This window comes from Athene noctua, chromosome 14, assembly GCF_965140245.1.
Source record: "Athene noctua chromosome 14, bAthNoc1.hap1.1, whole genome shotgun sequence".
Classification (NCBI taxonomy): domain Eukaryota; kingdom Metazoa; phylum Chordata; class Aves; order Strigiformes; family Strigidae; genus Athene; species Athene noctua.
The window spans coordinates 10,944,759-10,968,968 of NC_134050.1; the positions used below are offsets into that span (position 1 = coordinate 10,944,759).

Below are 24,210 nucleotides of genomic sequence, written 5' to 3' on the forward strand. Positions count from 1 at the left end.
CTTTTCAGTCCCTACTTTCCTGCCTCTCCACAGGCCTCCAACCCCGGCCAGTTTGAGAGTGACAGCGATGTGCTCTGGCAGCGGGCGCAGCTCCCTGATACTGTTTTTCACCACGGCCGAGTTGGTATCAACACAGACCGCCCCGACGAAGCCCTCGTGGTTCATGGCAATGTGAAGGTCATGGGTTCGCTGATGCACCCCTCAGATGTCCGAGTGAAGGAGGACATCCAGGAGGTAAGAATCCAGCAAACCAGGGTAGGTTTGGGGTGATCAGGGATCTGAGGAGGCACTGCAGGAAGCGTCAGTGTCCTTGTGAGCCTGTTTCAGCTGCTGATTTTGATTTAATCCTTATGGGCAACCTGAGCTCTTGTGGAGCAGATGGGAAGTCCTGTAGAAGTCTGTCCCATACGCAGCCTGTACACTGTCTTAGGGAATATTGACTCTTCCAGAACTAGCAAACGCAGAAGTTACAAACCTGGAAACAGATGAATATATCAGATAGCATGCTGGGGTTTGCCAGAGCCTGGGTGAGAGGCTCAGCTCTGCTCTGAAGCCCTCTCAGCTGGATGTGCCTGTCCAGAAAAGCTGGGTACAACCATGTCTCATATTCATGAGAACTGCCCGGTGCCTGGTTGTACAACAGCCTCAGTCTCCTTCTGGCTTCCCTACCCCTTGTCTGGTGACGAGAACTGGAGATTAATCCCCATGTAAATGCTGTTTGTCCTAATGTCTGGCCTGAGCAGGGTTCAGAGCTGCCCTGTGCTGTCTCACAAAGACATTACCATGAGCCATAGTGGGTTTTGCTGCTTGGACTGAGTTCTGAGAACTGAAGAAGCAACACCACGCTTAGGAGTTGCATGTTTTGTCCCAGGTGGACACCACAGAGCAGCTGAAGAGGATCTCCCGTATGCGGCTAGTACACTACAACTACAAGCCCGAGTTTGCAGCCACGGTGGGCATTGACAACACCTCTGAGACAGGTATGAGCCCTGCGTCACACCCTGCTGCCCTGCTTGTGTCCCAGCGCTCCCCAACCCACAGCGGCGCTTTGTTCCCGGTGCTGCGTGGCACAGCTCTGCCCTGGGGTGGGCATGGGGTGGGAGAGAGGGGGCTGCTCGCCACCTGAAGTTCAGGCATCTAATGAAATTCCCTCTTTAGTGGGCAGGAGAGAAGATGGTGCTTCCCACAGGTGGCTTATAGGGCTTCCGCAATGAGGCTTGCAGAGAACAGAAATACAAGAATTGCAAATGTCACTGCTTGTATGGGCTGCCCAGGCCACGGGGCCTCCAAGGAGGCTGCCACGGGCTGGGGTGAGGGGAGGGACAGCCCTTGCGTCATCCCCAGTGAACAGAGTTCCTACCAACAACCACACGGGCCAGCAAAAGATCTGTGGCAGGAGGAGCCCTGCCCAGCCCACCTTGACCTACTGTGGTGTTTCCATGCAGGTGTCATTGCTCAGGAGGTAAAGGAGATCCTCCCTGAAGCTGTGAAGGACACTGGGGACCTGGTCTTTTCCAATGGGAAGACCCTTGAGAACTTCCTAGTGGTGAACAAGGTCAGTGGCAGCCAGGAGGGGTGGGAAGTCTGAACTTGGCTCAAAGGTATTGCAGAGCTGAAAATGGATGAGAGAAATTGCGATGCCTGGGAAACGTTTCTCAGCCAACACCACCCATATGAGTTGCAGACCTGGCTGGTCTTTCAGGTGTCAGGAGCAGGCCTGGGTGGATGTCAGACAACAGCAGGGAGGAACTCTCCTGATGTTGGTGAAAGTTGGCAGCATCTCCCTCAGGAAGGGCTCCTTGTTGGCAGCCTCCTGTAGGGAGGCTCTCCGTCATAATCTCTCCTTTCTAGATAAGATAAGGTGGTTATGTCAAGATAACCTAGAGCACCTGGCTGCCTGACCTCTCTGTAACCTGTGGCAGCCTGTTTGCTGCTCTGGGCATCAAGGGGACAACCTCCCATAGGACACGTGGAGGGGACAGCTTCCCAAAGCTGCCAGCCCTCTCCATCACTCTGTCCAGAGCAGGAATGGCCAGGACTGACCTTAGGGCCTTGTTTCTCCTTTGTGGAAGCCTAAATCCCTACAGCTGCATCCCCAGCCAGCAGAAGCTGTGAGCCTGACCTTTTCTGTCCCACCTATATGTGGCCAGGCCACGGAGTCCAAGACCCTCTGCACCTGGTACTGGACCAGGACACCAGTGGGATGGTTAGCCTCAGGGAGCTCTGTGTGGGGTAGTGGAGTGGCAGAGCCCGGGGGTGAATAAGGGACAGGGGTGACACCACAGTGTCAGTATGTGGATGTGGCTGCACAAAGTCAGGGCGGGAGGAATGTTCTGCCCTTGCCGGGGGGCTGCAGGAGGAAGCTTGCTCTCCAGAGGCTTCTGGATTTGGGCTTGCCCTTGGTCTGGATCAACTGTCTGTTGGATAACGCTGCAGAATAAGGCCAGCAGCTTGCACTGTAGAGTCAGAGAGCTGGGGAGGGGCAGAGAAGGGGGTAGATGGTGAGCATTGCTCATGTGATTTCCCCAGAGGCTCCTGATGATGTTGGGGACTTTGTATCTGTCCTTTGTGACTGAGGAGGACTCTTTGGATTAGCACCAGCAGGAGACCTCAGTGATCCTGCGCCGCCATTTACTGTTTTGGTTGGGTTTGAAGGGGTTATCTCTTGTTCTTGCACCCAGGGGCTGTGCAGAGATCTAGATGTGCCATGTTGGATGATTCCCTGCCCACAGATCTGGGTGTTGTGTGGCCTCTCCCCTGGAGAGGCACAGGAGAGCAGGCAGGGTGGCCAGATCCATGGGAGCAGCAGTGCCTCCACGTGCCAGGCCGCTCAGCCTGCCAACCTGTTCCCTGGCAGGAGCGCATCTTCATGGAGAACGTGGGAGCCGTGAAGGAGCTCTGCAAACTGACAGACAACCTGGAGACTCGCATCGATGAGCTGGAGAGGTGGAGTCACAAGCTAGCCAAGCTCAAGAGGCTGGACAGCATGAAGTCAACTGTGAGCTCTGGGGCATTCAGGTACAGGCATGGGAGGCAGAAGGGATGTTTCCTTTTCAGCCAGGCAGCCCTGAGTGACAGATCACTTTGAGAAAAGGGAGATGAGGAGGAGCTGTGGGATGCTGGCAGTTGTCATGTGGTCTGGGGTAGATTCAGGGAGCTGAGATCGGTGACACAGATCTGGCAAATGCATTCCAACAGCCTGTTCTTAGACCAGCCAAAAAAAAACCAGTATGAAATTGCCTCCGCATTTCACTAAAGTAAGTGAGCAGCTTTCTCGGGGCAAAGAATTTCTCACGCTTCCAAAATCGTCCTGACCATGGTTAGTTTATGCAGGTTTTTGGGGCAGAATTCAGGCTTTCTGGGCAATGGGCCAGCACTTGCACCTCCCCTGAGCAGATGAAGTAATAAGGGTTTGTGACCATCATGCCACGCAGAGATCTCTCCCCTCCCAGAGAATCACATTTTTGCCTGGGAATCACGCCGAGTGCTGTCCCTGCACAGCTCAGCTCTGTTCCTCCATTCTCCTTGCAGCCAAACGGGAAGCCAGTTCAGCCGTGCGGGAAGTGTGCCACACAAAAAGAGGCCCCACAAAGTAGCCAGCAAGGTAAGGAACTGCTCCCAAAGGAGCAGCGCTGTGCCAGGGAAGGCAGCCTCTCGTCTGCATGGTCCTCGTGTGTTTTCTTACACATGCTGCAGGAGACACCCTGTTTGTTCCCATCTCCATGATTTTTATCCATCCATAATGAAGATGTTTTCTGGCTTCTGCTCTGTAGGGGTTCAGGGCTTGCAGGGGAGCAGCGAGAGAGTTTGGGTGAGATCTGTGTGATGACTGGAGCAGTAAGGAGTCTTGAGCTGATCTTGGGTTTTTTTTCTCTCGCAGTCACCGTCGGTTGTCCCGGAACAGGCCTGTATCAGCCAACGCTTCCTCCAAGGCACCATCATTGCCCTGGTCATCATCATGGCATTCAGGTGAGACCACACGCCGGGGCTGCTGCTTGGCCGCCGCCTCTCTCCAGCTCATCCATTCGGCCCGTGCCTTCCGTGGGGTGTGGACCTCCAACTTCTTCCATGGGCTGAAATCCCTTGGGAGCAGATTCTACCACGATGTGTCCCTTTCCATGCGCCCGCCCTCAGCCTGCACGTCTTCTCTCTTTCTTTCCAGTGTGGTGTCCATGTCCACGCTCTATGTGCTGAGCTTGCGCAGTGAAGAGGACCTGGTGGATGTCGATGGGTGGGTACTTCTGGGCTCTGTGGGAGGGATGCGGTGTTCGAGGGAGTCTGACATGCAAAACCAGCTACCATGGGGTTACTGAGCACAGTTCCAGTGGGACAAGCTGTAAAGCCAAGCAAATGCATCCACACATCCAACCCTGACGTCAGTTAGATTATCTGCAGCAAGAAATGAGGAACGAAGAAAAAGAAAATACCTTGTTGTTTGGCTGCAAATACACTCGTGGCCGGTCTGAATGTTCTTTGGATGCCTCTTCAGCTGGACTAAAGCAGCATCGTCCCACTGATTGCAGCGGGGCTGGGCCAGTCTGTACTAGGCAAGAGTTTGCCTCTGCAAACGGTGTCCGTAGCGTGGAGAGAGCATTGAGGGAACGGCCCTGGCCCAGCAGGCGTGCGCATGGGCAGCCTGCGCTGGGCATTCCCTTTTGGCACACTTCACTCCTTTGGGAGCTCGTGTTACCAGATAATGAGTCTCTTTTTCTCTCTCTCTTCTCCCTGACCTATTTCTCTCCCTCCTGTTCTCTTACATCTCTCATCCAACCCATTTTCTTTCCACTTTGTCTTTAATTTTCCCATTCTTGTCTTTTTATTTCCATTATCTTCATATCCTCTTGCGTTCCCCTCTGTCCTCCTCACCTACCAACCTGCCTTTTCTTCCCGTCTCCCTTCACTGTCCTGTAGCTCTTTTGCTGTGCCCACTGCCTGTCTCCTGGCCCTCTTTCGGCACAGGGGTCCTGGGGTCCCGGTCGCTCTATGTCCACGGTATGTTACTGTTTCGTTTTACTGTTATTTAATTGCTGCATCCCTTCCCTCAATTCCTCTTCTATCTTCCATCTGCACCACAGAAGACCAAGAATCTTTTAAGTAAAATTGGAAGCAAAGAAAGGGATATTAATATACTTCAGGAAGTGGGGCTCTGGGAGGAAGGATTATGGACCCCATCAGAAAGGGGAATTTACAACTAGGAGATTGAAGAACCAATTAAAGGCTAAATAAAGAAATTATGTACTACAGGTAGAGCAGGAGCAGACAGTCTGAAAGGAGTGGAGGGAGTACGTAAAAAGAATGAAGACTTTCAAGAATTAGCCAAAAAGATGTTCCTACCCTCTCTCCATACATGCATAGCTTTATTGTGGAGGGTCACTTTCAAGTACAGGACAGCTTACTGTGCAAAAGGAGGACAGAAAAAACCCTAGATTATTTCTTTTTGAGCCATCACCACTGGGAATGTTTGGAAAGGTACTGAGAGAGTTACTCATTAGGTACAGACCTGTAAGGCACCTCAGTTAATGGAGTCTGCAGGGCTGCTGCAAAATACTTCCCCTAAAAGGAAAACGGGCCCTGTCTGTCAGCACCCTTTGAACAAAACACTGCATAAAGAGCAGTGGAAGGCACAATTAATTTGTTCTTTTAAGAACTCCACATCAGAGTGCTTCACGGGAAACTATTAAAAAAGTAATTGCTTGTGGGATGCAAGGTAAAGCCACGCATGGGAAGTGTTGATGAGGCAGTGGAGGAACGTGGGGAGCAGGGGTGGGGTTTTGGCTGGGGTGAAAGTTCGCTCCAGAGGCTGGTGCCCACATTCCCTCCAGGAGAGCAGCGTTGTGTCTCCTTCCACCAGAAAAAAAAAAAAAAGTCTAGTAAGGTAAGTCTTGCAGGTGACAATGTGCTATTTTGATTTCTCTAAATGAGTAAAAGCTCTGTTTATCTCTGAGAAACCTTGAGCAGTGCTAAGGGGACAGGCAAGACGTGAGTCCAGGGCAAGAAAAATGTGGGACAGATAAAACCAAACTGGGCAGGGTCTGAAAAGGTAAAATCTTTAACATCTTTGTTAGGAGCTCAGTAAAAATTTCTGCTCAGTGGGCAGTTACAGCCCATGAAGGCAAGAGCCTTGGTTTACCCCGTGTCTCTGTAGGTGGTACCTGGTGCCCAGAAGTGGTTTTGTGCTGGGCTCCTGTGCAGATATGGGAGAAAACCAGCACCAGGCAGTGGTTCCTCCCCTTTCCCATCTGCCTGTGGTGTCCTCAGCTCAGATCTTACTAGTTCCAGTGAAACAGCTGAAATTACGGAATTAATCTGGGTGGGATTGTGTGTATTTCTAATAAACAAGGTGAGGAACAGTCTGTCTCCGAGAGATAAGGGGCACCTCCCTTAGGGAATGGTGAGTGCTTGAAGCCCATTATGGCCTAACGCCTTGAGACCAGAGCACGTAAATCCACCCCAGAGATCGCTGCTGGAAATCAAGCACGCTGACTACACCCTGTTCCACAGTGGCCATCGAGGGAGCGTTGCTGGAGTCCTCTGAGCCAGCTGGGCCTCGTCCCTGCCCGACGTGGGGCTGCCACATCATCTGCTGTGGCATTTCCTAGCTCTCCTTGCTGCCTTCACAGCTTGTGTGCCTCTCTCCTGCCTTTCCTTTCCCAGATCACTCCAGTCCATGCTCCTCCTCACCCTTGCGCCCTCCTCATCTGCTCTTGCTCCCATCGTCCCACTCACTGCTACAGCCGCTTCTCTCTTCACATACAAGTGACACCCTTGCCCCCATGGTAGAGGTTTTCACCATATTTTCCTGCATTTCAGGTCAAGCCAGAACTTTGATAAAACGCAGATGGTGCGCTCAACAGCTGCATCAGATGGAGCCGGCGGCAGGACCCCCACACACCACGGTAGGTTGCAAAGAACCTGGCAGACACACGTGATGGTGCGTTGTGGTGCAAAGTAGTGAACGTGGCTGCTCCTCCATGCCAGGGGCTTGGTGGTATGGTGTTGCCTTTGTGCTTGGAGGTGCTGGGGCTCTGGTTTTGTGGAAGGGATGCTTGGTGCTGCTTCTGCTAGATGCCTCTCCCCTGGGCTTACTCCACATTTTCCCTGCAGTTACAGAGGACACACGTGACTTAGCCTTCAGCTCAGCTGGTCGCAGCGTGCTAGCCTGCTTCAGCCCACCGTGTTTCTCCACGTGCTGCTCTGCTGCTCCCACCAACATCTCCTCTGTTGCCCTCTCTGAGACCAGCCCCACTCACGCCACTAACCGGACAGGTAAGTACCAGCACAGGCACCCGGGAGGTGCTGGGACAACACCGAGGTCTGTCTCACCGTTGCATCACCTTGTATCCCCAGCCCCATCTCACCTCGTGTCTCACCTCTGCATGTTTCAAAAGGACGTGCAGCCTGCCCTTCAAAATGTGCCGGGTTCCCTCCACACCCGCTGCCTGGGTTGAGACCTGCTCCAGCAGGCAGCTGCGGGGCAAAACGGGACTTCCAGGCTAAACAGCCTTTGCTGCCTGTGTGGCAGGGTTCAGACACCCGTGATCATGCTGCCAGGGGTAAGTGGGGGCTGGAAAGTCTTTGGAGCTGCCTGCTTTGCCAGCACGGAGTCTGACCTCACTCCTGTTTGTTTGGAGCAGAGTTCTGACAGGCCGGGAGGTGTGCTGCCTCTTGCCTGCCCGAGCAGGGCTTTTCTAAGCTCACTCGCTCCATCATCGTTGCTGCTGTGGGAGGAAGAGCACCTCAGGCAGTCACTGCGGAGCCGTAACACCCCTGGAGTCATGCCCTACCCAAACACGGGGCTGTGCCCCTCTTTGTCCCCACAACCTGCTCTAGCTTCCCTTTGCTGCGAGGATCCCACCGGCCCCATCAGGCTGGGAAGCCCAGGCTGCACGCAGAGGCGTAACAGGGGAGGTGACATGGGGACAGGACAATCCCAGACCTGGTAGCTGTTCTCTCTGCGCTGGCCTCAGAGGTCGGGAGTGCTGCCAGCCTCGCTCTGCCTCTCAGCACCACCTTCCTCTCCCTTTTCTTCACAGACCAAAGTCAGACCTCACTCCTGCCAGTGACAAATATCAAAGCCAAATCCAGGGGCATCACTGGGAAAGCGACCTCCTACACCAAGTGGCCAAAGACACCTGACAGGTCTCAGAGCTTCGGCAGCCCCAATGCCAGCCCCTCCTCCCCCTTCACCCACATCCAGGGCAAATCCAAGTACATCTCCAACCTCTCGCTCTCCCGCAGCAACTCCCCGCTGGGGCAGGCCCGGCAGCAGCGCAGCGTCAAGCAGCCGGTGAGCGAGTGGCCCCGCACGGAGGATCCCGGCACGGATGGTAGGTGGACTCTTACCTTCTTCCCTCCTTGCAGCAGCACTGTGGTCCTGGGTTCTCTCCTGGCGTGTCCTCAACCAATCTGTCCTGCACATCACTCTGCGTCCCCATCCTGCAGCTTATTTGTTCCCAGATTCAACCTCCAGCCCTGCCCTTCCTCCCCCACGCTGCCCTACGCTTTCTGGCCATATTAACCAGTTGCTAGTTCCCTTCTGAGGCTGCTGTACCGGTGCCTCCATTCTTACCCCCATCTCGGCTCGCTCAGCCATTTCTAAATCTGATTTAGAGGAAGCAATGCAGAGATTTGGTCATGTGGGAAAGGCGTGTCAGTGCCCAGCCCTTGGTATAGTCCAAGGCACCCCTTCTCCTGCATCTCCGTGCCTGGGACATGGCATTAACGCAGTCTGGCAGCAATCTGACCCCCTCTCTGATGACAGGGTGATGAGGAAAGGTGTTCTCAGTGCCAGGTGTCCCTTCCAACCCTTCTCGCTCGGGATACCCCAGCTGCCCTCCCTTCTGCTCTTCCTAAATAGCCTCTTCTTGCACCCACAGGGCCAAGCCCAGTGCTGCGCTCTGTCCGCATCATGGAGATTGACATGGCCATCCAGTCCCAGTACTGCGCAGCTGCTGAGGCGTGCAGGTGAGCACTGCAGTGGGAGCTCCAGGGGAAGCAGCTGATGGGCTGTTTTCTGCCATCCCCCCAAGGCAGCCCCTGCTGCTCAGGCAGACAAGCTGAGGCTCCGAGTCCTTCTCTGAGTGGTGGAAAATTGCATTTGGCAATGAGCTTATCCTCAAGATGCTCTCCCCTCAGAAGTCTCAGCACAACAGAGATTTTGGGGCCTGTCCTGGCCCTGTCATAGCCACTCAAAATGCTGTGGGGAGGCCTAATGCTTGCTCTGTGTCCGCAGGACTGGAAACTTCACCTACCGCATCCCTGTCAACCCACTGACAGCAGTGAACACCAACCTGACCCTGGAGATGAAGTGAGTGGACAGGGCTCAGCTCTCAGCCGTTTCGGGACCCCTGAAATCAGCCAGATACCATGCCACGTGGCCACGGTGTCTCCTGCCTGAGCTGGGGAAGAGACCAGCAGAGTCTCACTGTCTCTTGTCTCCCCAGCTCCTCCTCCACCGTGTCCATCACCCTTTGTGGCCTTGTCTCCAGCAACCCCTGCCAGGATGTCATGAGCACAAACAGCTCCACCGATGCCACTGATGCACAGGTAAGGAGGGTATGGCTCATAAAATCCACACGCCTCGTGTCATCCCAGCATGCTGATCCCTCCAGAAAGGACTACAGGAGCCTGGCTAGGAGGGAATTCATGCTCCAACGTAGCCATGCACTGCGCTGGCTAACATCAGTGACCCTCAGGCACACCTGCAGCCCCGACAGGGAGGTGTCTGTAAACCTACTACATGCAGTCACCCATCCAAAATCATCCCACCCAGCCCCTCTGCGTGAGCCCCAGGGCTGTGGGGACAAGAGATGAGTCCTCTGTCACTTCTCTATCCCTTTGCAATACTGGATTTGAAAGCGTTACACCGGACTGAACGTGGATGCTTCTGCCACGTGCTGTGGACGCGTGATGCGGCTTCACGGCAGCCCCCGGCTAACAGAGCTCTGCTGGGTGTGGGAGAGGCACACCTTCTCCCACAAAGCAGGGAACGGCAGCGACCAGGGGCCCTTACAGTTACTGTTCTCAGAAAGCAGTTATGTTGGGTGTATTTGGGGTATTTTACTGTTAAAAGTTCTTAACCTGATAAATTACTGAATTTATTAATTTTTTTTTAAGCTGCCATAATGTGTCCTAATGAAATCCCATTGCAGGGGGGTTGCAGGTCTTCATCAGACCCCCGGCTGCCTCCTTGCCCCTCAGCCCAGCTCGCCTGCTGACCTTGGAGAGGTCACCTCTCCACACGACAGCACAGCCTGCTGTGGTTCCCTGCTACTCCAGCCTGGGAGAACATCCCCCAACGCTCACCCCCCATCTCATCCTGGCTCTTTTGTTTTCTTCCCCAGGAAACGACACACCGTTGGCCTCTCGTGATGATGTCTTTCCAGGAGTTTACCTACCACTTCAGAGTAACCCAGCCTGTGAGTACCAGCAGCTGCTTTGTCCTTCCTCTTGCCCAGGGCCAAGCGGAAGGAGAGTGATGGGACCACGGCAGGTTTAGTGGCCACAGCGCACTGAGAGGCTTCCACAGCCCTCTCTGCCATGGCTGTTGCCTTCCATGGTTATGTGGGTGGTGGGGGACTGATTTTTCTCTGCCCCAGCTCCCAATTCAGGCACAATTCTGCCCTTGTGTCCTACTCCTCTCTGTAAGCTTTTTTTCTCGCTCTCTCACAGGGCCGAGCCAACTGCAGCACTGCTCCCGAGCAGCTGGGCCACCTTTTCACTGACTATTATTTTCAGTTTTACTGGCTCTGTGAGTGAGTCCTGGCAGCACCAGTGCCCTCTGGTTGGAGAGAGGAGGGGGACTGGTGACACTGGGGAGACTCCTCCTCCGCTAGCCCCCCAGCCCCACCTTCTCCCTGCCTCCCGTGTGGGGTGTGGAGCTGGTTTGGTTGGGGCTGGTGACGCAGGCACTGAAGCACAGCACACGCGGAACACAGGACCCGAGCCACAGGAACACAAACCAACCCTGTGGCACCACCTGGGCTCACCTCACACCCACTCCCAACATCCCACGCCGCCCCCAACATCTCTCTCCTTCCCTTCTGGGGATGCTTGTGTCCTCCATCACTCCTCCCGCCCTTTGCGACACTGGATTTGAAAGCATTACACTGGACTGAAGGTGGATGGGTCTGCCGCGTCCCAGAGCGCGGATGGGAGCTCCATCCTCTCCTGGCCCAGCGGTCCCAGACATCCCACATGAGTTCTTCACCCAACACTGGAATTGCTCAACACTGGAGCCCTTTCCGAGAGCGAAACGCTGGAGTTTGGCCTGGAAAGGAAGGCTGTGCCTGGACGTACTGGAAGTCGTACGTACACTGGAGTTGCTGTTCCTTCGAGTTGGCCTAGGGCCATCCCCCACAGCCCCACTCCACAGACCCCCAGAGACCCCCAGACCTGCAAACGGACTGTCCTCTGTGGACAAAGAGAGAAGGTGCAGCTTCAACATGAGCCCTGTCTCTCCCCCTCCTTGCTGTACTCTAACTTGCACCGTATCCAGCTCTGGATGAACTCAAGAACCCCACTAAAGATGCTGCTGAGGCTGCGCCCAGGCCAGACCATGTGTGGGGATACTTTGCCATCAGCCCGTGGGAGAAAAATTACCCTGAGTCACCTGCATTATTGTCATGGGACACTTTTTTTTTTTTTTTTTTTCATTTGGCAACAACCTGTGGCCTCTCACAGCATGTGTGGAGCTGCCTGGTCAGCTCTCATCCCAACACACCCACCTCTGCCCAGATGTGCAGACAAGAGCCCACTGGCAGAGCCCAGTGCGCCCTGCAGAGCAAGGCCGAGGCGCTGGGGACACGTGACGGGGCATAACAGAGCTCTGCCAGGCACAGGAGAGGCCCATCCTCTCCCACAAAGCGGGGAATGGCAGTGACTGGGGGCCCTGGCTGTCACTGTTTTCAGAAAGCAGTTATGTTGAGTGTATTTGGGGTATTTTACTGTTACAAGTTCTTAACTTGCTAAACTACTGAATTTTTTTTTTTTTAAGCCGTATAAAAATGGGTCTCTTAATTCTGTCCCTCCTGAGCTATGTGTGTCTCACATAAGAAACCAAAGGGGGCCACTGCTAAGCTCCACGTTAAAGCTTGACCGCGACATGTCAGAGCGACTGACCAGCACCACGCCACCTCTTCCTCCCCCTTCTGCTCGAGCCCCTCTTGCTCAAAACGAGACGCCTGCCTTCCCGAGGCTGAGCCACCGCCAGGCTCTTCTACCCGAGATGCATTTCTTTACAGCAACAGCAGCCGCGGCTGGGGAAAGGCGTCAAGGGGAAACGCTTCGGAGAGGAGCACACCTTTCCCCTCGCAGCCCCCTCACCGGACACAGATTAACTTGAACCAAACTGGATCTGGGAGGCTGCGTCAGGCTCTGACCATTGATTTTTGGTGCTTTCAGCAGATTGCAGCAATCCCTCCCTTTGCCGAGGGCTGGCCGCGGTGTTACCGGCACTAAGGAGTGCGTGTTGGCCCTGCTGCTCCAGAAAAACACGCTGCAAAGATTTTTATTTTTTTTTTAATCCAGATAGAGGGATGGTTCCTGTGCCCATCCCACTGGACACTGTGGCCGCCTCTCCCATCTGGGGAGTTTTATCTCCTGTCACCCATCTCAAAACTTCTTCCTGAGCTTGGCCCAGCAGAGCAGCCACAGCCCTTGCAACATCACTAGGAGTTGGCATTTCTGCCACCAAAGGCTCTTTATTTTCAAGGTTTTCATTCCCACCATAAAAACACTTAACCACACACTGGTGATGCTCTCGAGTTAACTGAAACACCCCGCACAGGCAGGAAGCAGAGGGTGAGCAGGGAAGGCCAGGCAGCCAAGCAGCAGTGAAGCTAGGGGACTACCCTGAAAAAAAAACAAAAAAAACAAGAGGTCCTGAGGCTTGGGAGTGCTGATCATGAGCAGGTCAGCTTCATGCTCAGCAGGATTTGCTGTTTCTCCCTGGAGCTGGGAAGGAAACGCTCCGATGTAGCTCTCTAGCTCAGTGCTCTTCCCTCCTCAAGTTTTTTTTGCTTGGCCTTAGAGTGGGAAGTTACCTTCTTGGCAGCTTGTATCCTCCATTTGGCAATCAGTGGCCCAGTTTGGCAAGTTCTTATTCAGGTGATGGATGCCACATGCTCCTCGATGTCTGCTCAGCTGAGAGGTAGCCTTCTCAGCCCTGCTCTTTTCCCTTTTATTATTGAGCTGGGCTTAACGCCTGTGCGCTCCTTCAGCCCCTGTGGCGGTAACTGGTGGTGTTGTGAGGGCCAGAGGGGAAAGTACTGCCTGCAGCCACCACCAACCTCCCCTCAGGGGTGGGCCTGGCTGAGGGCGGCCCAGACCCATGAGCACATCTCGCCCCACCATGGGGAAAGTGGCTTCTGGAGGGGAAAGAATCAATCAGTCGCTAAAAAAACGTGCTCACAGTGGCGTCCCAAGAGGAGATGGAGCCTCTTGGGTGTCCCTGCGACGCTTCGCCACGGGGTTTCCAAGGGCCCCTGGCAAACCAAGTGCCTGAGGGCTACGGGAATGTCTCAAGTGCCTTTTTCCGCTACCGGGACAGCCCGAGGGAACAGCGTGTTTCCCATACATGTGTAAAACGTCGCGTGCCTCAAAAATGGTGGCCAGTTAGCTCAAAAACCTAAAGGGCAAAGGCCAGCCCTGCCCACGTCCTGCTGTTTCACAGCACAGCAGCACTGGGCTGACAGCAATCCCCGGTGTCAAAAGGAGAGGGATTCACAACGTGGTTTTTAGCATCTTATAATGCAAATACTTATCTTTTGCCTTAAAGCGTATCACAAAGTGTACGCCAGTTCCACCTGCCGCCGCACAGCAGAAATGAGCTCAAAAGGGGTTTGTAATAAATTAAAGGGTCACAGGATTTGTGTCTAAGCCTGCGGAAACAGCTGTTTGCATAGCCTCCCCCCCCCCCCAAGATGCCCCTTCCCCAATCAGTAACAAGAGAGGTAACAATCAGGCCTTTCCCTGTATGAGACGGAGGGAGCTCTGAGCCGATGTCTCCAGCTTGGGGAAAACCCTCTTTTTCCGCTGGAAACGAGACGCTTCATCTCTCCAGACATTCCTGGCAGGAAGGAAGACAAGTGTGGAAACGAGGCCACTTGCCAAAGTTTGGCTGTTTCGGAGTTTGTTTCAAAAGCAAATTCACAAACATTCTGTCCTACTGTTAGAGCTTAAAGCCTGTAAATAGAGACTATGCCACCACTGCAAGAATTAAGAAAAAAAAAAAAGTAAAGCACTAATTTGTTTGGTTTAAATGTTGCTGTCACAGCTTTAATCACTGTATATTGCCAGCAAGTTTGTAGAGTTGCATTCTTAGCAGGTATTATTGATTATCAGTTTTTATTTGTGGGGAACAAGCGTGGTTTCCCTCCTTTCTTTCTGATTTATATTTATATTTTGCTGAATTTTGAGTGCTGAGTCTCCGGATTCCCCACTTGGTTTTTTTTTGGTTGGCTTATTTAGACTTTGTTTTATGCTGGAGGTAAATATGCCCATATAAATAAATATATAAATACTGCTTTGTATCCAAGGATGGCTCCTGGCGCTTTCCTCCCTTGCTATGAAATAGTCTTTCAGGTCAGGAGCTACAAAACTGCTTCTGACAAGCCAGAGGAACAACCCCCCCCGTGTCATTAACCAGTGGGAGCTTCCAGTCATGGCCATGCAGGGTCAGAACAGCTTGCTGCTAAAGAGCTCTCATTCCTCATACCTCAAGAGGTCAGGGCCACATCCAGAGGCATCCGAGAGCACCCGCAGAGGGAAAGCTGCCTTCCCAGGCAGGAAATTAGGGCTTGAAATCTCTAAGTTACCTGTTGAATTTCTGACTTTGACATCTAATTGTAATCTGGATTTCAAAGCAAATTCAAAGCCACCTCATTATAAAAAGTTAACACATGCCATAAACTCCTCTTTTATAGGCAATGCAGTTAATCTACTAAACTGAAGAGCCCATCCACCTACAAGATTATTCTGTCCTGTACTTCACCAGAATTCCTCCCAAAACCTCATTTCCCACAAACACATCCTGGCTCACCCACTACAGTGCCCCTCAGACACTCATTCTTGCTTTGCATTCAAGAAGCCACACCAGTGCAGATCCCTGGCCAGAGACTGCTCTGCATGTGTTATTTCACCCAGAGCAACCAGTACATCCAGCATTGGCTCCAGTTCTAACACGGGAGGGCCCCAGCACCCACTGCCAGGGGCAAGTGAAGCACCTCGGTGCAGTGCCCTGTCCCTCTCCTGCTTTATGAGAGGCCATGAGTGCTGCTGGCTTGGGATGAGAATGGGCACAGCCTTCCAAAAAGAGGGGACGCGATGGTAATCAATGTGAGGGATATAAAAGCAGGCTTAGGAAGCAGCAGGAAGCACTTATTTTCTAGAGTCCAGCTGCGCTAGGGTGCATGGTGGAACTGAAATGATTCTGGGCATAGAACTGTGGAAATCGATGATAAACACTGGGCCCATGCCAAGGCACGTGGATCTTGTGCCAATATCAAAGTGGTTTGGAAAAGCCAGGTGGAAAAAAAAAAAATCTAAGACAAATCCTGAGTCCAAAGGCAGGTGCATCACAGAGCTGGCTTTATTCAGGTTTGGTTTGTTGGGCTGGCAGAAGTCACTCACCAGGAGCACAGCCCACACCTGATCCTGGCTTTGTTGTTGAAGTATAAAAGAAATAGAAAAAGAGCTTCTGCCAGGCTTCCCACCTGGAATGAGATGGAGGACGTTGGTGAGACAGCATTCCCCAGAGCCAGCCTCTGCACTATTAATGCCACAGAGCAAAGGACAATACCCAGCAGATGCAATTCCCTGTGCCTGAAACAGAGATGAATGCCTGTTCTGCCCACAGTTACCGTGGCCACAGACGCACTGTCCAGACAAGTTACCCAACAGCTGCTTTGCAGCTCAGAGCAGCCACGATGCTTAAGCCCAAAGGCCACTGCTGGGATGAGGCCATAGCCTTTTGCTCATCCTAACTTTGCACCCCGAAGAAAAGTGGCTTTTGTAAAGCTCAGATATCACAGAGCTGCTTTTCCTGGATCCCCCCCACACCCCAGAGCATTAAGACCATGGGCAGCTTACAGCCATCAGGATTCACGAGGTGCTACCGGTGCTCCTCCACCCGGGTCTCAGACATAGATACCGACCCACAGCAGCAGGAAGAGGACACCGAAGCCCATGAAGAGCGAGGCCACCAGCGAGATCAACAGTTCCTTGTAGATGTCCCGTGTGTACTTGGTAGAAGTCACCTCGTAGCTGCAGCCCAGGGGTTAAGGCAAAAACGGAGGTAGAGCGAGGTGAGGGGACCACCCGCCCGCTCCCCTGTCCCCCACACCCCCCTTCCCCACCTCCAACCCGGGGATACACGAAAAACCAGGCAGTGAAAAACATGCCGATGGCCAGCAGCACCACGGTGAGGTGGGGGAAGACGGCCGGGTTCACCGGGCTGGTGTATCTGCTCATCGCCTCCAGCTCCTGCGGGGAGAGGAAGAAGGTGACCGGCACCGCCGAGGGACGGGACCCGGTGTCGGCCTCTGAGCGCGGGCGCGGCCGCAGCCCCAAGTCGCGACCCCTCACCATGTCGCCCAGGTCCCGGTTCCCGCTCCGCTCCGACACGTCGCCACGGCCGCCACTGCCCGCCCTTCCTCCCTCCTACCGGAAGCGGAAAGGGAGCGCGGCATGCCGGGATGAATGGGCGGGGCGAGTGGGAGCCTCTCCCTATTGGCTCCGCCGGCTCCCGGCGGGCATTGCGGCGGAGCGCGGGAGCGGTGGCGGGATTGAGCTGTGGGGTAATGGCGGCTGGGGAGGCTGCGGCGGGGATAATGGCGGCTGAGGCGGGCCGGGGAGGGGATGATGGCTGTTAGGGGGGGCTCTGGTGGGCCGGCGGGAGGATAATGGCGGCTGGGGAAGGCTGAGGCGGGCCGGGAAGGGGCGTAATGGTGGGTAGGGGAGGCTGAGTCTGGCGCAGGGAGGGTATCTGCGGGTTGGAAGAGGCCGCAGCGGCAAGGTGGGGGGTGTTGAGGCTGTGATTAGGAGAGGAGGATAACGACGGGCTGGGAGAGACTGAGGTGGGAAGCAGGGTGATGGCAGCTAGGGGGGGCTGCAGCCCATGGAGTAACGGTTTGCCACTTCCCTTTGGCCCCCCCTGTTTAGATGGTACAGCACCCCCACAGCCCTGCTCCCAGCTCCCCCCAGCACTGTGAGCTGACCGTGATCCCAGTATCCTCTTTTCTGTTCCCCAGGATGGGAATCCATGGCCTGGCCAAGCTTATTGCCGACGTGGCTCCTAGCGCCATCCGGGAGAATGACATCAAGTCTTACTTCGGCCGGAAGGTTGCTATAGATGCCTCTATGAGCATCTACCAGTTCCTGATCGCCGTGCGACAGGGAGCCGAAGTCCTTCAGAATGAGGATGGCGAGACCACAAGCCACCTGATGGGCATGTTCTATCGGACCATCCGCATGGTGGAGAATGGCATCAAGCCGGTTTACGTCTTTGACGGCAAACCCCCGCAGCTGAAATCAGGGGAGCTGGCAAAGCGGACTGAGCGCCGGGCTGAGGCTGAGAAACACCTGCAGGAGGCTCAGGAGGCTGGGGAGGAGAACAACATCGAGAAGTACAGCAAGAGGCTGGTCAAGGTAACCCAGCAGCACACTGATGAGTGCAAGAAGTTACTAACACTGATGGGAATCCCCTATGTGGAGGCGCCGGGGGAGGCTGAAGCCAGCTGCGCTACCCTGGTGAAGGCTGGGAAGGTCTACGCAGCTGCCACGGAAGATATGGATTGCCTGACCTTTGGCAGTCCTGTCCTGATGCGGCATCTCACAGCCAGTGAGACCAAGAAGCTGCCTATCCAGGAGTTCCACCTGAACCGTATACTGCAGGATCTAGACCTGACCTGGGAACAGTTTGTGGATCTCTGTATCCTCCTGGGCTGTGACTACTGCGAGAGCATCCGCGGCATTGGGCCCAAGCGTGCTGTTGAGCTCATCAGGGAGCACAAAACCATTGAGAAGATCATTCAGCAGATAGACACCAAGAAGTACCCTCTGCCTGAGAACTGGCTCCACAGAGAGGCCCAGAAGCTCTTCCTAGAGCCTGATGTGGTTAATCCCGACACTGTTGAGCTGAAGTGGACGGAGCCGAACGAAGAGGAGCTTGTCCAGTTCATGTGTGCGGAGAAGCAGTTCAATGAAGAACGGATCCGCAACGGGGTCAAGAGGCTGAGCAAAAGCCGGCAGGGCAGCACGCAGGGCCGGCTGGACGACTTCTTCAAGGTGACAGGCTCCATCACCTCAGCCAAGCGCAAAGAGCCAGAGACCAAGGGGTCAGCCAAGAAGAAAGCCAAGACCAACAACGCTGCAAAGAACAAAAAGGGGAAATAGCCAGACTGGCCAACTGCAACCCCCTGTGATTGGTTTTTATGCTCAACCAGGAATTTTAGGCTAATAACAAGCGGTCGTTTTTCTGTTCTGCGTGTTAGTGCTAGGAAGGATCCTGCTCAAGTGCTTCCCAACAAGGCTAAGTTAGTGAATCAGATAAGCATCTTCCTGCGCAGCAGTAGTAATGTATGAAGCGAGGAGAGAGCTGAAACAACCACAACATGGAGGGGTGAGGAACCAGGGGGTCCCGTTCAGCAGCAGGGTTCATCCATTTGAGACTCAATGAGACCACCAGGACCAGAGGTGATTCCCAGGCCGTGCATTAAAGGGAGGTGCTGATCACAAACACCCTCTCTGATTTAAGAAATAAAAGTGAACAGTTAGAGAGCAAACTGGGTACAAATGGTAAAAATTCTGCCTGACAATCCATCCAAAAAAGAGGTAGGTGCAAGCAGCAGAGGCTGACAGAAAAACTGGGAGATGTGAATGGAAGGCAAGGTGGAGTTGGGAAGGAGACTTGAAATAAGGAGGTAAAATTCTCCCTTTACTGAGGATTTGGTATAGGTTCATTCTTATTGTAGTCATTTTTCTTTGTTTAAAAAAAAAAGTGTTGTAATCCTGCTTCCAGCAAAGTTCTGCCTGCTCTGTGTGCTTTAAGCGAGGGCAAGCTGAGCTGAGACTGCATCTCTGCAAACCTGAATTTGGCTGGTAGGTTCTGTTTGATGTTTAAAAAGAAAAACTGTCAGTAAACCTAGAATGGAAGCCTGTTCACTCCCTGGTTGCATGAGGCATCCTTCTGTGTTGTACACGCAGAGACAGGTCCCAGGCTAAGAAGAAAAAAGGATAGTGCCTCTTTTTTTTTTTCTTATTTTATTTTGTATTTGCATAGCCTTTTTCTCTTGTCAAAGCAATGTGCTGGGTTTTGTTTTCAGAATAAAATTTATACACAAATACAGTGTTTCTTATTCTTTGAAGAGGTGGCTTAAACCTCGCTGCTGAAGGCTGCACAGGTGAAGAAAAACCCCAGTTTTAGAGGGAAACCTGTTAGTGACAACAGCTAACAAGTCAAGCACAGGCCTGAATACAGGAAATTTGAGTTTTAAGCTTCTGGATGCTTTGTAGACATCAAAGATCTGTGAGTGAACTCTCTGCCTAGTTATAAAATAAGAAGCTGGGCTTGTTTTGCAGGGGAATTCCATTAACATTGCTAAAATAATATTGATTTTTAAGCCACCTCTGAAATTTTCTTAGTATGTACTGTGAAGGTTAGCAGCAGCCACTGCACGTGTAGCTTCTTGAGTTGGATGTCCTGCCTGGCTGTGACCTGCCGTGCACGTGGGAAAGAGCACCCAGAGCAGAGCACCCAAAACTTGCAAGTCTCGGTGGTTTTTCACAGTGTCTTGGCTTAACCTTAATTCCAAGCCCTAAACTGGAGTTATTTTGGCAGGAGGAAGCCTGGATGCTTCCAGCAAGGGCAGCTGTAACTGGTGTGCTTTGAGAGGGACATCTGCTCTCCACGAGCACTTATCCCATCACATTATTGGCAAAATCTGCACCCAGAGAGCCAGGCAAGTGCTGCAGAGAAAATCAGATTTTAAAAATCAACTTGAGGGGTGATGTTTTAGCATATGGTCTTATATTTATATACATAACTATGTATTTATATATTTAACAAGGCTTCTATCTGCAAGTATTTGTGCTTTCAGCACGGAATCCTTGTCACTGAGCCACAAGCTTTTTTTACCTCCACTGGAAAAAAACCTGCTCAGACAGTTTAAGTAACTTCTAAACATCCTCACTGGTTTGTGCTTCCTGAGGGAGGAGTGGAGCCCAGGTGAAGGTCTCGCAGCAGTTTTCCCTGGAGGCTGTAATGTGCAGCCTTGCTGGGCAGGTTAGTTTGAAATCCTGGCTCTTCTGGGATGTTTCAGCGTCCACAATGTCCACCTCCCTCTGCCCGTCCTCCCCCTGCCATGTACCCTCCACCCTCGTTACCTTCCATCCAGATTTACTCAGTCACCAGGGTGAGTTATCCCTACACTGTTACAACACATAGTAGGCTATATATAGATATATCCTATAATCCTGTTTTATCTGTGAATACCTTATGACCACGTGGAAAGGTACAGTAAAATTCTCTTGTGGTGAGGAATTTAGTGATTAAAAAATATTTGGAAGTAAGAGTCAGGAAAATGCTTATAGCAAGGAAGTAAACTAAGTCAGCAGCAGGAAAAAAAGCCTGCAAACTTGCTGTTTTCAACCTGACCCTGGTCTCCATAACTGGTTTCAGAGTCCTCCTTCATCCTGCCCACTTCTTGCTGACCTGAACAGCATTTACCTCGTCATGTTATGATGTGTCACATTGTTAGGATGCCAAGAATAGCTCAAGGAATGAGATGGGAATGATCGATCATTTCTAAGAAAGTTTAACTGCATTTTCACATACCTTTAATTCACTTAAAGAACATTAAAAGTTTGCTGCCTAGCATTTTGTCAAGGAATGCACACAAAGCGGCCTTTAAGTGACTAATTTCTCTAATGAGCCTGAAGTAAAATCATACACATGATCACCCTGTTGACAGGACACGGTTTGGTGTTTGTGCACTTGGCCTGTGCTGTTACACCACGGTACATGTTGTGCTCTGTACCTTTGGGTTGAAATGCATCTTCTCCCCCTCTGTGGCTTCCCTTGGGGTGTTTGGTGAAGAATGCAGCTGCAGGGGAGATCTCCAGCCACAGAGGTGATCTTGAACTTCAGAAATCAGGTTTTTCTAAGTCCAGCCCATGAAAACCATTACACGTGCAGGGAGGGAAAGTGATTTCTGTGCACATTTGACTTTGGGTTCAGCTACCTTCAACTGAATAGTTTAAGTGAAGCTCTGAAATTGCACAGTTCAAACAGGAGAATAAATTCCAAACCCTGGGATCCCATTAAACATTATTTAGCACACTCATGGCTTCTTTCCCACCTGTGGCTCAGCACAGATGAAAACTTCCCCCCTCCACATCAGCACTGAGTAGAGAGAGGTTAATGAGCCTTGCAGGGTAGCTGCAGGGGACAGGACCCAAGTCCAAACTCCTTCCAGACTTTTCCAAGAGTTCCTAACGATCCCCTCTGTGGCTGGTGTGAAGCTCTTTGCTCACCTCACATTTACTTCAGGGATTTAAAAAAAAAAAAAAATCCTTCAGTGATGAGGGCCAAAGAGGTAAATAAACCCAGAAGCTGTCACCCTGCACAAGCTCCTCTGGGACAGCATCACCACCCACTCTGGACAAAAACCTGGTGCCACGCGCTCGGTCTCACTTTGGAGCGTCACATCTGCGAAGTGCCGTTTCCCTCCTCCTGCAGCACCAGAGTCATTTGAAGAATGGGGGAAAACATCACTTTTCTTCTTTCTGCCTTAGGACATTGCACACAAATCGCAGACGGATGCATCTGGAGGGTGGGTAAGAATGTGGTGTTACGCAGGAAAGCAGGATTGTAGGCACAGACTTCAAATGTAGAGCAAGATTAAACCCCCCCCAGCATACAAATTTACTGATTCAGGACAAAAACTCATTAGCAGAATAGACCTATATTTTCCATATGTCTGAATTTCTAAGCATTATCTTCAGAGCTTTCTAAGTATTTTTACCCATCTTACTGGGATAAAACCTCTGAGAAAGCATTTGAAAAGCTGCTCTTCTACCCTGAATGTGTGTAAACTGAACAGGGAAGACGAGCAAGACTGCACTACGCAGCAGCACGGAAAGCCCCGTAGCCTGGGACCGCTACACGGGGCTCAGCCTGCTAGGAAATAGTCAAGATTTTTTCTCTAGGAAGAATAAAAAGACACTGCAAAGCTTAGAGCAACCTTCTGCTTCTGCCTGTGCTGCGGTATCATTCCTCATTTGCAGAAGGCGAGAGCTTGGTCCCAGCAGTAGGGTTGGGTGGATCTGTTACGGATTTTTTTTGTATATAAGGATGTTTGTTCTCAAAAGATGTGAAAAGGGAAAAGCAGCTGCAGCCAAAACCTAGAAATATCCTACCAGCTATTTCTGCTATGTTGGAACCTCATAAATATTTGTAAAGTGAAAACTGTGTGTTAGAGATATATGTAGGAATCTGGTTTTGTACCAGAGGAGTGGAGAGCAGCGATATATCTGAAATGTGAGACAGCCACCCTGAGGGGAACTGCTAAACCCAAGAATGACGATTAAGTAACACACTGGGTGGCACCGGCTGCGTGAGCAGAACTGCCAGGTATCGCCCACGGCTCCCGTGCACGCTCCGGGACAGCATGCTGCGGGGGGAACAGCAACAGCCCCTGTTTCGGTAGGTCCCAGTCACACCTTTACAAAAGGTGTTACAAGTGACTTTGAACCGCAGGAACCAGCTGAGCGTTTGGTGTTCTTATTTCAGAGAAATAGTTTATCCTCTCTCCCTGCTGCAGGAGGGGAATTGCAGGGGTGATCCAGGCGGAAGAGATTTTACTGATGAGGTGGTTGATTAAAGCTTGGGCCCAGCAGTTGGGTTGGGTGGATCTGTTTTGGATTTTTGTATATAAAGATGTCCGAGTGTTCTCAAAAAAATGTTCATTTAGTGGAAAAGCAGCTGCAGCCAAAACCCCAAAACCTAGAAACATCCTACTAACTATCAATCTTTAGCTCAGATTTTGCTCTTTCCCTGCTCTTCAGCTCAAGTACCACACCGTCGCCTGCCTGCTTTGTAGTTCATGTTATTTTCACTACCAGTTGTTTTTTCCCCACCCTTATATTTTCTGTTCTAAACAAAAATTTCCACTGCTATCACACTGATAATATTGTTAATTAATACCAGTATACTGTTGTTACCAGAAGCAAGTCTTTCAGGCATATGAAGGATTCCTAACATCTGCTGTGCTCTGCTAGAAAGAGTAACTGGTACTGGAAGGGCTTGATTAGAAAAAAATCCTGGGTGCAAGGTGTTGTGTAGTTTGAAAATGAAGGCACCAGTTTTCTTTCTGCTATATGGAGCCTTCAGATAAGTGGTTTATCGGGTTTTTTTTTTTCCCCTCACCTCCTGGATTCCCATGAATACAGCTAACAGCTTTCTATTACATAATATAACACATCACGTACAATTCATTTCTCAGTCTCACAATTGTAAAGAGCAGCCTGAAAATGCCTTCCTTCCCTATCTTGAGTGGAAAAAAAAACATGTAAATAATAGTTGAGCTGGAGCAGATAAAAAATTCAAGTGTAATAAAACCCTGTTTCACTGTGATTTGCAGCACTGGGGGGAATATTTCCCTCTGTGCTGGAACCTGACCAAGATTATCAACAGAAATGTGGCAGCTCAGCCTGTTCTTGCTACAATTGACCAGGAATTTCTGTCCCGGGCTGCCAAGTGACCCTCCCAAGTCCACCACAGCTCGCTTGCCAGGTTGGTGTGGGCAGCTAGGGGCCCAGCAAAGCTGAGCAGAGGGCACGGTGCATTTGGGGCACCCAGGGTTGGCATAACTCATTTTATTCAGTCTTCTCATGAAGAAAATGAAATACATTCCCCTTTTCTGCCTCCTATTCTAATGAAGCGAGATGACAAGTTAAATTTTTTGACGCTTCTCCAGTTTTCAAATCATTCAATATTGGGGGTTTTTTTAGGGGAAAAAAAAAAAAAAATAAAACCTTTTTTTTTTTTTAATTCAGCCTCCTGATTAAAGAGAGTAAGGACAAAATGCAATTTCTGAAAGGTTTTGGATGAGTTGCTCTGGCTGTGAGAATTTGTTGAGACCCTAAGCACAGGTTGATGTTATCTCAAGTATCAAAGCTTTGTACTTTCAACGGACAGCCTAACAGAGCACA

The 24,210-nt window shown here is 51.7% G+C and overlaps 3 protein-coding genes across 5 annotated transcripts in view; 2 read left to right on the top strand and 1 right to left on the bottom strand.

The window, feature by feature from the left end:
• The window catches only part of MYRF (myelin regulatory factor), a 61,826-nt gene extending 49,391 nt beyond the window's left edge, over positions 1–12,435 (top strand). Inside the window, exons 12-27 of the mRNA XM_074918326.1 lie at positions 34–234; positions 872–980; positions 1,446–1,555; positions 2,858–3,018; positions 3,532–3,604; positions 3,881–3,969; positions 4,163–4,231; positions 6,811–6,896; positions 7,105–7,266; positions 8,034–8,139; positions 8,239–8,327; positions 8,877–8,964; positions 9,233–9,307; positions 9,444–9,546; positions 10,344–10,418; positions 10,672–12,435. Coding sequence (XP_074774427.1) covers positions 34–234; positions 872–980; positions 1,446–1,555; positions 2,858–3,018; positions 3,532–3,604; positions 3,881–3,969; positions 4,163–4,231; positions 6,811–6,896; positions 7,105–7,266; positions 8,034–8,139; positions 8,239–8,327; positions 8,877–8,964; positions 9,233–9,307; positions 9,444–9,546; positions 10,344–10,418; positions 10,672–10,758 — 1,683 coding nt within the window. The 3' untranslated portion in view covers positions 10,759–12,435. The remainder of the gene's footprint in view (positions 1–33; positions 235–871; positions 981–1,445; positions 1,556–2,857; positions 3,019–3,531; positions 3,605–3,880; positions 3,970–4,162; positions 4,232–6,810; positions 6,897–7,104; positions 7,267–8,033; positions 8,140–8,238; positions 8,328–8,876; positions 8,965–9,232; positions 9,308–9,443; positions 9,547–10,343; positions 10,419–10,671) is intronic.
• A 279-nt stretch (positions 12,436–12,714) lies between these two features.
• TMEM258 (transmembrane protein 258) lies at positions 12,715–16,685 on the bottom strand. 3 transcript variants are annotated; one of them, XM_074918419.1, is made up of 4 exons: positions 16,585–16,685; positions 16,373–16,482; positions 16,090–16,263; positions 12,715–12,852 (listed from the first exon to the last, which is right to left on the bottom strand). In XM_074918419.1, the coding sequence occupies exons 1-3, from the start codon at positions 16,585–16,587 to the stop codon at positions 16,137–16,139; spliced, it is 240 nt and encodes a 79-aa protein (XP_074774520.1). In that variant the 5' UTR covers positions 16,588–16,685; the 3' UTR covers positions 12,715–12,852; positions 16,090–16,136. The 3 variants fall into 3 exon arrangements, with proteins under 3 accessions (XP_074774520.1, XP_074774519.1, XP_074774521.1); XM_074918418.1 differs by lacking the exon at positions 12,715–12,852 and adding an exon at positions 15,567–15,713; XM_074918420.1 differs by lacking the exon at positions 12,715–12,852 and adding an exon at positions 15,699–15,822.
• Positions 16,686–16,745: 60 nt separating this feature from the next.
• FEN1 (flap structure-specific endonuclease 1) lies at positions 16,746–19,326 on the top strand. The gene is made up of 2 exons (XM_074918361.1): positions 16,746–16,796; positions 17,250–19,326. Exon 2 carries the CDS (start codon positions 17,251–17,253, stop codon positions 18,391–18,393), a length of 1,143 nt encoding a protein of 380 aa, XP_074774462.1. The 5' UTR covers positions 16,746–16,796; position 17,250; the 3' UTR covers positions 18,394–19,326.
• Positions 19,327–24,210: the final 4,884 nt, after the last annotated feature.